This window comes from Melanotaenia boesemani, chromosome 2 (assembly GCF_017639745.1).
Source record: "Melanotaenia boesemani isolate fMelBoe1 chromosome 2, fMelBoe1.pri, whole genome shotgun sequence".
NCBI lineage: Eukaryota > Metazoa > Chordata > Actinopteri > Atheriniformes > Melanotaeniidae > Melanotaenia > Melanotaenia boesemani.
Genome location: NC_055683.1, coordinates 30,433,596 through 30,446,157, shown reverse-complemented (window position 1 = coordinate 30,446,157; position 12,562 = coordinate 30,433,596). Strand labels below are relative to the sequence as shown.

The 12,562-nt window shown below is 40.0% G+C and overlaps 1 protein-coding gene across 12 annotated transcripts in view; it reads right to left on the bottom strand.

Moving 5' to 3' along the window:
* The window catches only part of si:ch211-278a6.1 (SRC kinase signaling inhibitor 1), a 100,543-nt gene extending 88,622 nt beyond the window's left edge, over positions 1 to 11,921 (bottom strand). For 4 of the 12 annotated variants that reach the window (XM_041968577.1, XM_041968593.1, XM_041968623.1 and 1 more), the window contains exon 1: positions 10,346 to 10,519. In XM_041968577.1, the coding sequence (XP_041824511.1) occupies positions 10,346 to 10,421 (76 nt within the window). In that variant the 5' untranslated portion in view covers positions 10,422 to 10,519. Of the gene's footprint in view, positions 1 to 10,345; positions 10,523 to 11,643 lie in introns of those variants that run through there. The other 8 variants (XM_041968570.1, XM_041968616.1, XM_041968601.1 and 5 more) reach the window with 7 other exon arrangements.
* Positions 11,922 to 12,562: the final 641 nt, after the last annotated feature.

The window sequence follows — 12,562 nt, the reverse complement described above, 5'->3', positions numbered from 1 at the left end:
CCAATGTGGATTTTTCCTCCTCCGTATTTGGGGTGCAGCCCAATCCCCAACATTCCCCTTTTCTCCACAATCCCCTTTGTCATTTCCTGGTTTTTCAAACAAATTTTTCAGAGTTAGAAAACGATCGTGGTTAGGGCTGAAATACAGAAACATCACTGGGATGGGTGCTGCGGTACCCTTCGCATGCAGGTGTTTGCACAACAACTACAGGTTTCATATGCTTTGAATCCGATTTATATCTCCCTGCATGCATAACAACCGCATGGGTATATTTTGGGGAAGAGCACAGTCTATTATTATTCATGGAAGCGTTCTTACATTGAATGATAGTTTGAATCAACTCTTTCTAGTAAAAGAAAATATATCATATGCGCTTTGAACATAAAAGCTATAAACATACATGTATCTGTCTGTACTATTTCATTGTTATTGTCATTATGATGATGGTGGTGATTTTTCTTATGATTTACCTTTGGACTAAGAATTAGGATTTTCTTATTACACATGTGTATACATATCATTAACACAATAATGTGGCTCCATGTGACATTAAAACTTGAGATTTGTCAGAGTCTACCTTAGAGTTCAGCTGGACAAGAGACTGGACTGGAAAAGCAACACAGAAACCATTTACAAGGACAGACAGAGCAATCTACTTCCTAAGGAAGCTAAGATCATGCAATGTCTGCAGCAAGATGATCTTCTAAAAGTCTGTTGTTGAAAATGGAATCAGCTTGAAGCCATCTGTTGGGACAGCAGCAACGCACCCAGAGTCTTAAAAAAAAACTGAACAAACTGATCAAAAAGGCTGGTTCTGTGCTGGAGCCGCTGGACCTGATTTTCCAGATGAATGTTGCAAAAGCTGCTAAAAATAATGGACGATTCTTTACATCCTCTACAGTGTTCAAAGAAACACTTCTAAAAGTTCAATGCAAGACAGAAAGGTGTAGGAAAATGTCCTGCCAGCAGCCATCACCATCCAGAACATACTATTTTCATCTTGTTTTTTCATCATTGTTTAATTTAAAAAAAAAAAAAACTACAACATTGCATTTCCCTCTGAGAAAAAAATGAAATATTTCTCATTTAATTTCATTACATTTCATTTGTATTATATATATATATTCAGGACCCAATAACTAGGCTCCACACAATGACACCCCACACACAGTTATATTAAAAGCAGCCATTTTCCTGTCCGCCTGTCTCAAGCACCACTACCAGTTCCTCTGCTGCTTATCGAAGCAAATCTCAGCACAGCTCTCAAATCAAGACATATAAGTCACAGGCAGCATCAGAAGAACCAGAGGGATGCAGGTTTGTCTCAGCGTAAAGCAGGCCTGACCTTTTCATACTTGCTGCTCTAATTGTTTATGGCAGTGGGTTTGGGCCCAGGCATGAATTTCACACGCAAGGTTTGTGACCACCATGATCCCAGTTACAGAAAAGCCATTTTTAAAGCTTGACTGGACTCCTGGATAATTTGAGTCCATATCTGCTTCTCTGCCGGTTTCAGCTCATTACGTGTGTATTAGTGGGCGATAACCTGGGAATTGGTTTCCTTGTGAAAGAGTGAGGAAATTAAGGAAGGAAATGAAAAGTGATCCAAAAAGTTGCAGCAGAGATTTTCTGTCACATGTGTTAGAGAAAATGCAAAGAAGAATAAGCAAAAACTGACCTGAGCCAGTGGTTCAAGAGATTGAGATGCTGACAGTTAACGTTAATGGAGGTTTAAACTTTGGACTCAGACAGAGCAAAGATGGAAAACTAAATTATATCCAAAGCCTCAAGGTAATGCAGTCATATTTGAAGCTTCAATTCGCAAAGTGGTACCAAATCTCTTGTTACAGTTTGATAAATCAACCGTAGTCCCAAAGTGAAGAAAAGCAAAGATGGAAAAGGTGAAGGAGACTACAGAGAACATTACCAGAATGAGAAAATGAATATTTGGAACCAGTTAGAAGCAGGAGAGTAATCTGTCCAGAATCATCAGAGCCTGCAGTCCCTGATTCGTATCCCTGCCTTAATATCTTTAAAATGAAAATCAGAAGCAATGGGAGAGAACCGTATATGGAAAAAGACTAACAGAGGGGAATGAAGACTTTTACTACTTCTTACACCTCACTAACATCTCCATCTTTATTTCCTCTCCAAAAATTCAGCTTTTCTCTTTCTTTCTTTCCTTCCTTCGCAGGAATATTTAAAGTACAGCTATTTTCCCTTTTCAAGCTTTATATGCTTCACAGTTCAGCAGTATTTTCTGTGAAATAACAGAGGCCAGAAATGAGTGTTTAGCCCAGAGATATCTGAAATGTATGCTCAGTCTTACACGCCCTTCTCTCAGGAGCTGACACATTCTTAAGTGATTCAGCTAAACTTGCTCTCAACCCTTTTAACCAGTCACCTGCTCTTAAATCTTTAATAATAACATAGAATAGTCACCATAACAAAACACAGTTGAGCCGGAATAAAAACACTGCAACATGATCTGTTGCTTGGACAACTGCAATCCCATACAGGGAGAAAGCAGAAGAAATTGAGTCTATGTTCCCTATTCCTACTGAATATAAAAATAACAGAGTTTATGCATACTGCTATTCGTAGTACAACAAAATACCAGGTGAGGTTCATGTGGATTTCAGACTCCTGCAATTCTGCAAGAAAAAAAGTTGTGGGTGTGCATGCATGAATTGATTGCCTTGCACACAAATTTTACTGAAATAGCTCAACTTTTTGCAACTTTCTGAAAGACTTCAAAAGCTACAGGTTGAAGATGAATGATGATAAGCAGCCACATTAATAAGGAAATATAAACAAACATAAACAAAATATAATCTTTAAATATAGAATTTATGGTGGATCCATTTTACTGATTACATTGCATTTGTGTGTGTGTGTGTGTGTGTGTGTGTGTGTGTGTGTGTGTGTGTGTGTGTGTGTGTGTGTGTGTGTGTGTGTTGATGAGTGTGTGTCTAATAAAGGGCCTGGGAGTAGCTTGATATTGTCATGGGAACTGTATTCAATTTTCCAGTCTTTACTGGGGTGTGCTTGAGCAGAGAGAAAGCAATTAGGACGGCAACTGATACCCAACTGATGAAGGAGCCTGTTTCTGCTCTGACAGAAGATGTGCATTAAATCTTGAAGGCTAAACCACAATAAATAAATTCAAAGGTAATTGCAAATATGTTAAAGCATCCCTGCAGAACTGTTTTACACCACAACATTTTTTATAGGCTGAATTAAAACAAGATTACTTAACATTAACATTTTCTTTTGGACTGATTAGAGCTGTACACTTTAATACACTGCCTGGCCAAAAGATAAAAGATCACACTCTAATATTTCGTTGGGACTGCCTTTAGTTTAGATTATGGCACACATTCACTGTGTCATTGTTTCACTAAGCTTCTGCAATGTCACAATATTTATTTCCATCCAGTGTTGCATTAATTTTTCCCAAGATCTTGTATTGATGATGGGAGAGTCCAACCACTGTGCAAAGCCTTCTCCAGCGCATCTCAAAGATTTTCTGTGGGGTTCAGGTCTGGACTCTGTGGTGGCCAATCCATGTGTGAAAATGATGTGCTATGCTCCCTGAACCACTCTTTCACAATCTGATCCTGATGAATCCTGGCAATGTCATCTTGGAATATGGCTGGGGCATCAGGGAAGAAAAAAATCCATTGATGGAATAACCTGCTCATTCAGTATATTCAGGTATCAGCTGACTTCATTCTTTGGACATATAATGTTGCTGAAGCTAGACCTGATCAACTGCCCCAACCCCAGATCATAGACTGCCCCCACAGGCTTGTACAGTAGCTACTAGGCATGATGGCTGCTTCACTTCATCTGCCTGTCTTTTTACCTTGATGCTCCATCACTCTGGAACAGGGTAAATCTGGACTCATCAGACCACATGACCTTTTTCCATTGCTCCACAGTCCAATCTTTATGCTCCCTAGTAAATCAAAACCTTTTTCTCCAGTTAGCCTCACTAATTAGTGGTTTTCTTATGGCTACACAGTGGTTCATACCTAATCCCTCGAGTTCCCTTCATGTTCACGTGGAATTGCTCTTACTTTCACCATTGAACAAAGACCTGAGTTCTACTGTTGTTTTCCTTCGATTTGATTTCACCAAACATTTAAGTGTTAGCCAGTCACGATCACTCAAGATTTTTCCCAACCACATTTCTTCCTGAAAGACATTGGTTCTCCACTATCCTTCCAGTTTTTAATAATGCATTGGACAGTTCTTAACCCAATTTTATTAGTTTCTGCAATCTTCTTAGATGTTTTCTCTGCTTGATGCATGCCAATGATTGCACACTTCTTAAACAGACTAACACCTTTTCCACTATCACAGGATGTGTCTGTCCACATAGTTGTTTAAGAAACTAGAAGCTACTCATCGCACCAGTATGTACTGGTATGGGGGCAGAGAGACCAGAATTTACGACTATTTCATATTGAGAGCATGCATTCAGCAAAGTGAGATTTGTTTAAGCTTGATCCTGCAGTAGATGCTTGAAACACAAAAATGTGTATATCTTTATTCAGTGGACACACACTGGCTAAAAATAAATAAGAAGTTTCTGTCATGTTAAAAATACTGACAGTGGGATTGCTGTGCCTGCTGTCAATCACTGCGTTGGTTGCCATAGGCTGGTTAAATGATGGAATAAGAAGAGACAATATGGAGCCTCACACAGTGCTGAAGTCTGAATTTCAGCATTGCATTTAACTATTAGTCATTCAGCTGATTTTTCTTCCAATTCCCACACAACTGACGTCATTCAAAGATCTCAAGAGGGCATCAAGTTTTCATTAATCAATGCAAAAGTAAGCTCTGAAATAACACAACTGCCTTTTGCCTGCTAAAGCTGAATATTTACCTCATTATCACCTCCATTTCTTTTTCTCATTGATCTGCACACTACCAGCTGTCCCAGCAGCAAGCACAGATGCTGCTTTCAAATATTGTGGAATGTATATTAATTACCTGCAGGCCACATTTTGTAACACATTTTACTATTAAACAGTCAACAACTTGTAAAGCTAAATTCAAGTCAAGTTGTGGTGTTCTTATTAGTTTTCCACTGCAAAACAACCCGATTTGAAAATGTGTTTTATTTCTCTTCCTGTGGCAGCACAAAATATCTCTGTATCGACCAGATTTTACTGTTTTATCGTCTAATCAACCACAGCTTTCATTAGCAAATTAAGGCACCGAGACCCTTTTAGCAAACCACTGTGGACCAGCATGCTTCACGAGCAGGAGAAATTCTGACAATGAGCAAGTAAATATTATTCTCCTGCATCCACAGAGCAATCACTTCAGGATCACTTCCTACAAGCTGCTATGGAGTCATCTACTTGAAAATGTCTAAGTGGGGACCATACCATCCAACCTGATTAGTGAACAGACTTTACCAGCCGACAGGAGGTGATTACATCCCTGCAGAGGCCTGGCGGAGGAAAATTATAGAACTCTATTTATGTAAATAAACAGAAAATGACTAAAATTACCCACCCTTCATTTCTTCATATTTTGCATTGAAGCAGTAAGACATTTCAGGGCAAATGTGCCTTTCTGTTTGTTAAGCCACTTATAATGAACTATAAACCATTCAAGCATAAAAAGCCCCTAACCTGTTTTATCTTTACACACTTTGATGCCAGCAGCTTGTCACAAAGAAACAATTTATTTCAATTTCTTGAGTTGTATTGTAAAAATTTAATATATAAAAGACACACATCCCTCTCCTCTTTAGACTCTTCAGACATGCTGGTAAACTGAATGACTCTCTTCTTGTGCAAGAGTTTTAATAAACCTAAATGGACTTTTTCATCTGGATCATTGTCAGATTTTTTTTTCCACCACAGTATCTGACAAATGCCAAAGAAAATGTGGTTTATCAAACATTCCCATTGTCAGAAAGTATTTTTGCAACAATAAATTGATTCCTTTAGAGCTGTTAGCCGAAAACTTGGTTTATCTCAGCATTATGTACCTAGCAAAAGAGAGGCAACTTGACAAGTGGAGGATAAGCAGCATCTACAAGTGATGTCCTTAAGAAATAGGAAAAATTCCAGCAGAAGACCTGACAAAGGCCCTGGAAGATGCATCTGGACATTCAGCTGATTTTTTTCCTGTTTGCTGAAGCCTCATCAGAAATGATCCCCATGAAAGGGTGGCTGTCAAGAAGTCATGCTTACAGAAAGGACACGGGAAGAAAAGGCTGAGGTATGCCAAATTATACAAGAACTGGACGGCAAATCAGGGGCAATTATAGAGTAATGAATCATCCTAGAGCCTGGACCTCAAAATTTTTAAAGACGTGTGGGATCATCTTGACAGAGAACAGAACAAAAGGAAGGAAATAAAGCTCCAAAGAGCTTTGAAATGTCCTTCAAGAAGTCGGAGAAATATTCCTGAAGACAACTTAAAGAAAATACAATGAGCTTTTTTAGGAGGGTTTAGACTGTGTTGTAGAATAAAGGCAATGATACATGGACTTTCAAGCTCCTAACAACTGCTCAAACTTTTTATTTGCAACTAACGTTAGAGGCTTCCCTAATCTTTAAAAAAAAGTAATGCACAAATTAATAAACAGATTTCAGTATATCTCAGGATATCTGCAAACACATTCAATACCAGTATTTTTCCCATCCACTGACTGCAGGGGAAACACAGGAATCTTCTTTTATGTAAGGTAACATGGCACTGGTGAGTCTGTGGCCCACCATAAGGGCATAAATGTTGCAAAAACAAGAAACCTTTGATTCAAAATAATGTATTTGTTGCAGACAAGTTACATCATTTCCACATTTATAGTATCTGTCCACCCTGTCCATTCAATTGGTTATTGTGACATGGTTTTAAAAACTGCCAGAAAAGGTTCTTTCTCACAGAGAAAAGAAATTATAAAATATAACCATGTTTGAAAATATGGAGCATTATTTTGCTTGCATGCAGGATGCGTTGAGAGCTGGTAGGATGCAAAGCAAGGAAGAAGGGTCCACACACCCAATTTGTGTCAAGGTGTGGTGTAACGTATGAGGCAATGGAAGAGATGTCCATGATAGTTATAGTTATAACCATAGTTATAGTAATAGTTTTGTCAAAAGGCATTGCATTTTTGATGAGGAGGTGATGAGAAGCAGCTAAAAAAGTTGTGGGCTCATAAAATCCCTAAAGCAAGACAGAAATCTAAGAATTTTAGGCTCATCCAAGATCTACACCTGTAACGTGTCAGCTTCCATATCTGTGTCAGGATAAGCAGAAAGCCAGTTTGCATAGCTGATGCCTCTATACTGAACGTCTGTCAGTTTAACGAAGGTGGGTGATTTGTTGAGATCGGTATGTTGTTACAGAGCGCAGCACCAAGTTGAACTGGTTTAAGTGTCTGCAGAATGCATGGATAGCTCGCACGACCTTGGACATGACTGGGTTCAGAAGCAGAGCACAGCGCCCACCTCATTCTAAGTGAAAGCAGCTGTATGTAAATCATGTGAATAATAATGCTTTTCTTGACTAAAGTTTACTGTATTTCTGCCAAGTCTGACCAGACATTTCTTTAGAAGAATAAGTGAGACAAATAGCTTTGACATTTACCAGTGACCCATAAAGTAAACATTATTCCTACACTTCTCAGTAAGTAATGGTCAATATCAGTTTTACTTTGGAAAAGTCCAAATTAAAAAGAGCTAAATATAAATATAATATTGCTTTTTTTCATGAAAAGCAAAAATCCTTAAGACCAACTTCTGAAATTTCAATAATTGCCTTTTTCATAAAACATAAAATTATCCTCATGACATTGTGCACAGATGTCAAACTCTGTCATGCATATAGTTGTGGCATGAAAACAAGGACCTTTGATAAATGCATGTAATATTTAAACCCTTCAATCATTTATGACCTTGAGAGCTCAGTGGTGTGCTTACCACTGCAGCTGTGAGAGACTCATCATAAACACCACGGAGCCCTGAGTAACTGCACAAACCATTCATAAATACTTTGATCTTTGATTTTTTTTTCCAACCCAACTTTTTATTAATTAGTCCCTGCAGAATACATGTCAATGCAAAGATTCCTACAAGATGGGAGAACTTCTACCAATTAAGTAGTAATCAATTTTTCACAGAACAATTAGAATCTGTTGAGGCATGACTCAATCATGATATAATAACCAAATATTGCATGTACATCTTCATTTATCGTTCCTAATTCAAAGTCCACATTTAAACAAATGCATGTGGGTGCACAGATTTGAGCCTGCTGCATTTAAAACTTGCTGTGACAAGGACATAAGATCATTATATGCTCAACCCTTCTATAAACCAAATATGAAGAGTGTGCCAATCATCTTCAGATTTTGTTAAGCTGATTTACTTTAACATCAATACAAGTGCAGCTATGCTATTCCCAGCAGGGTCAATTACTCAAGAAATGCCCTCATAACATGCAGCTCCTCTGCTATAAAACATTGCATCATCATTAGCCAATAGCAAGCCAGCATTCATGGGGCTTTGTGCGGCACAGATCTGGGGAATAAGCAGGTGGATAAGTACAAATCTATGACTGCACAAACACAGTGAGCACCCTGTGTGCTGCTGTCAATAAATAGACACTTGAAAGCTTAGACCAGTAGTTTGGTAATAAGCAAACATTTCTACCTACAACTCATATTGCATGGGGCGTAATTGTCCACAAGCAGACTGTCACAAAGGGGAGATATAATGTGGTTCAACTGAGGTTGAGACCCGCATGCAAGATAAACATCTGACAGGGACATGGTGACATGACACAGTGCTGTCCACCTGTCTTTGCTCTCAGTATTGAAATGAAAAGATGGCAAACAGACTGGTTCAGTAACTGCTTTAAAAACAAAACACGTCATCTGAAAGCCATTATCTATTTAAGTTTCCTTAATATTACTATATTTTGATATATACATTTTTCAATGTCAGACCAATTTAGGGATGAATTTAACAGATTGAAAGGTCTCTCCCTCTAGATCCAGACTCCTATAGTACAGCCACTCTTTCATGTTTACCATGTATGTTATGTGCACCTAAAGTCAAGACAAAAACCTCTAAAATGTTTATTTTTCTTTGGTCAGGTTCCAGAAAACAAGGAAGCATAGCCAAGAGGTGATCACATTACATTTAACAGACACCATCATATTTCTTCATCACATCATGCACAGTCTTGGCATGTTTCCCTAACTCTGTCAGTGCTCTCCTTTCATACACTATAACATCATTTCAGCATGCAGTTCAACAGCCACTGCAGGGCCCTCAAAGGCATGAATCTGGCTTTATCTCACTAGAGGGGATCAGCAGATAGACAGACATGTGTTTTGACATAAACCTTAGCTAGGTGGAACATGAAAGCACAAAGCTACCAGGATCTACACAATGGCAACATTATGATGAGTATTAACTCTGTGGCTAGCCAACACTGGGCTTAACGCTTGACTTTCTTAATCTATTCTTTATGGTTTAGCCTTGCAGTGTGAACTGGTGCAACTCTAACGGGCTTATGGAGATACTTCTATTTGTACCTGCAGGACATGTTAAAAGTCTGACAACCGAGTGCAAACGGCTTCTTCTTTACTGACCAGCTTGGGAGAGTTAAGTCTGCACTGACAAATTGCTGCTTAGTTAGTGGCTTGAATGCAATTAAATTGGTCTATTTAGCAACATTCTGTTGAATTAGTACATAGAATTGCCACCAGTAGCAATGACAACACAGAATATTGCAGGTTGTAAATGTTTTGTTTTCAGGAAATTATACAAGACAGCTGTGCTTGTTTATGAAAAGAGCATGCAGCCAAATTTATTATCCATGTTTTAAAGAAAAAAAAGAAGGTTCCCATGGGTGCATATTCACAGTAATCCATGTCAATCCTCCTAAGATAGACACTGATTATAAACACAATTCCAGGGACAAGCTTTACAGTGAAAGCAAAAACTAAATCATGCACACACACTGATCTCTGGCCAGTGCAAAAGGTGATTTTGCTCTGCCTCCTTCTGAGCCTCAAACACATTTCTGAGTTTAGAGACTGATGAGAGCATCAGACAATTCAAATATCAGCTCTGAGAAATGAAAGGTCAGTGAAAGGCAAAACACAGCAGCCAAAAACTGACCAGACAAACTGATCAATATTCAACAACAAATAGAAAAAGCCCACAAACAAACAAGTTGCTTTCCTATTCCAGTGCTGAGCCCTCGCAATCACTCCCAATAATGATCTCATTTAGACCCTCAGCACCGTTCAGTAGAACCATGTTGCTTCTGCCCAAAGCAGGACCTCTGCTTCATAACTTACCCGTCCACCTGCGAGCAAACCATTTTTTAATCTTCTGTTCTGTCGAACTTCCCTTCATCCTTTCCCCGTCTTTCATATCCTCTGTCTCTTGTCTCGCCTCCCTTCTACACACCAGCTAGCAGACTGTCCCTTAGTGAGAAGCAAGCGAGGGATGAAGAGGAGGGGAAGAAAAAATGGTTAGGGAGAGAGAGGAGTAGGAGAGGGAAATTGACGTGGATAAATTCCCTTAGCTGTGTGCTGCTGACCCTCTCTCTGAAAAGTGTTTATTCTTTTGTCTTCTTCTCCTTTCTTCACATCATTGCATCTTCATTTTTGGTTATTTTTCTCTCCTGTATGCCATTTGAAATGACTTAAGTATATTTTTTTACCATTACCCCATTTCCAGTATTTCTTGTTTTTTAAACTCAGTTGTTGGAAATGTGAACAGACAAATATAGCGCATCAAAATATAGATCATTTTAAAGCAGATTTTTAATGCTGCAAAACTTGCAGGCAGTATTTCAACAGAAGGGCTGTAAAGTTAAACAGATCAAAATCAAGATAAAGGGATTAAAAGAAAGATGAAAAAGGGGGGTGGACTGAGGCCTGAAGGGAAAAGCAAGAGCATCACATTAAGAAAATGACCCACCCTTTCATCCGTTTACATTACCATCCCCCGTTTTACTTAAGGCAAAGCCCAATTCCTTTAATAAGTTATCATTACATCCACCATTTTTCTCAATTTGTCTTATTCATCTTTGCTTTCTGTCTGTTTTTACACTCTCTGCTTGGAGTGCCTCACTTCCCAGAGGTTGTCCATGTGGTTGACAGCAGCAGCTGCAACCACATTTAACACACACACACACACACACACACACACACACACACACACACGTGACACAATAACACTTTACTCTTGTCTGTGCACAAAACAAAAATCTGTCACTTCCATTTCAGTCTTGCACACACAAAATCACACCCACCAACACCACCTGCTTCAGTGATGCTTCTTCTGCTCTACACCAACCCCAACCTATTTCTTGCTGCTCCCACACATGGTGTGTTTCCAGTACATTCAACAGACTCCCCCCCCTGCTGTGCCTCCTTTCTAACCTATAACCCATTAACTGATGCCACCTTGCAGCATCACTCTTCAAGCAATGTCGCTCTTCACAACCACTCAGCCCAACCCCCATTCCCTGCTTCCACAGAGTGTGACAGGAGGACAACCAGTTGGTTTGGTGGCACAAGCCACAGACCAAAAAAAAAAAAAAAAGATACCTGCCACACAAGTATGCATAAACATAGGGTTGACATGCCTTGGGATGGTGCATTGCCCATGCTGCGACACGAACGGCTGCAGCTGAAAGTGATCGCGTTTCCTGTTCCCCCTCCTCTTTTTTCCTCTCTACTCCTCCCTCCTCCTGTTCCTCTCTTTCTGTTCTTCACAAAGCGCTGTGTCTCTCCTTCCTTTTGCCGGTCCCCACGCTCCTATTCGCTCCTCGCTTTCTACCGTCCTCCTTTCCTTTGTCTCTCTCTGGCTTTCTCTTGCCTCCGCCGGAACCTCCTTCTCGAGATGGCTATGGTCCAGCGGTAACGCTCCTGACAGCACTGCGCGCGTGTGGCTGCGAGCACGTGTGTGTGTGTGTATATGTGTGTGAGGGAGAGGCTGGCTGAGAGAGCCTGAGTGTGGGTGTGTGGGAGAGAGAGAAAGGAGATGGGCGTACACTTTAGCAGTTTGAGCTTTGGAAGAGTGTGCATGCCGGTGCAGGGATGCTCAGCATTCAGGAAAGAATGAGGTAAAAATTTTACCAACGATAAATTTACACTTCCTCACCCACTCTATCTCACTAGCACTCTTCATGCCTTTTTTTTCCTTCTTGTTACACATTATACTCTCTCTCCTCTTAAAGACACAGGCAGTGCACTGCATTGCTACACGCCTAAGGCACATCTCATGATATGGTAATAGAGGGGAGTCCAGGGACATGGTCATGTGTGGGGCTCCACGGATGAGTTACCAGAGGGGGGAGGCGGGTGGAGAAGTGCTTGAAGCATCTACTGTACCAGATATAAGGGTGATGATTGGAGAGGGTGGTGCTGGTGATGCAAGAGAAGCTGGGATGGAAGGGGGGGATGAGAAACATCCTCCTGACAACAGCAGCTAATGATGAAACTGTGCTGGCCCAGAGGTGAGGCGTAGTTGATTGGCATGGCAACCGCAGATCCAGTGAGAGT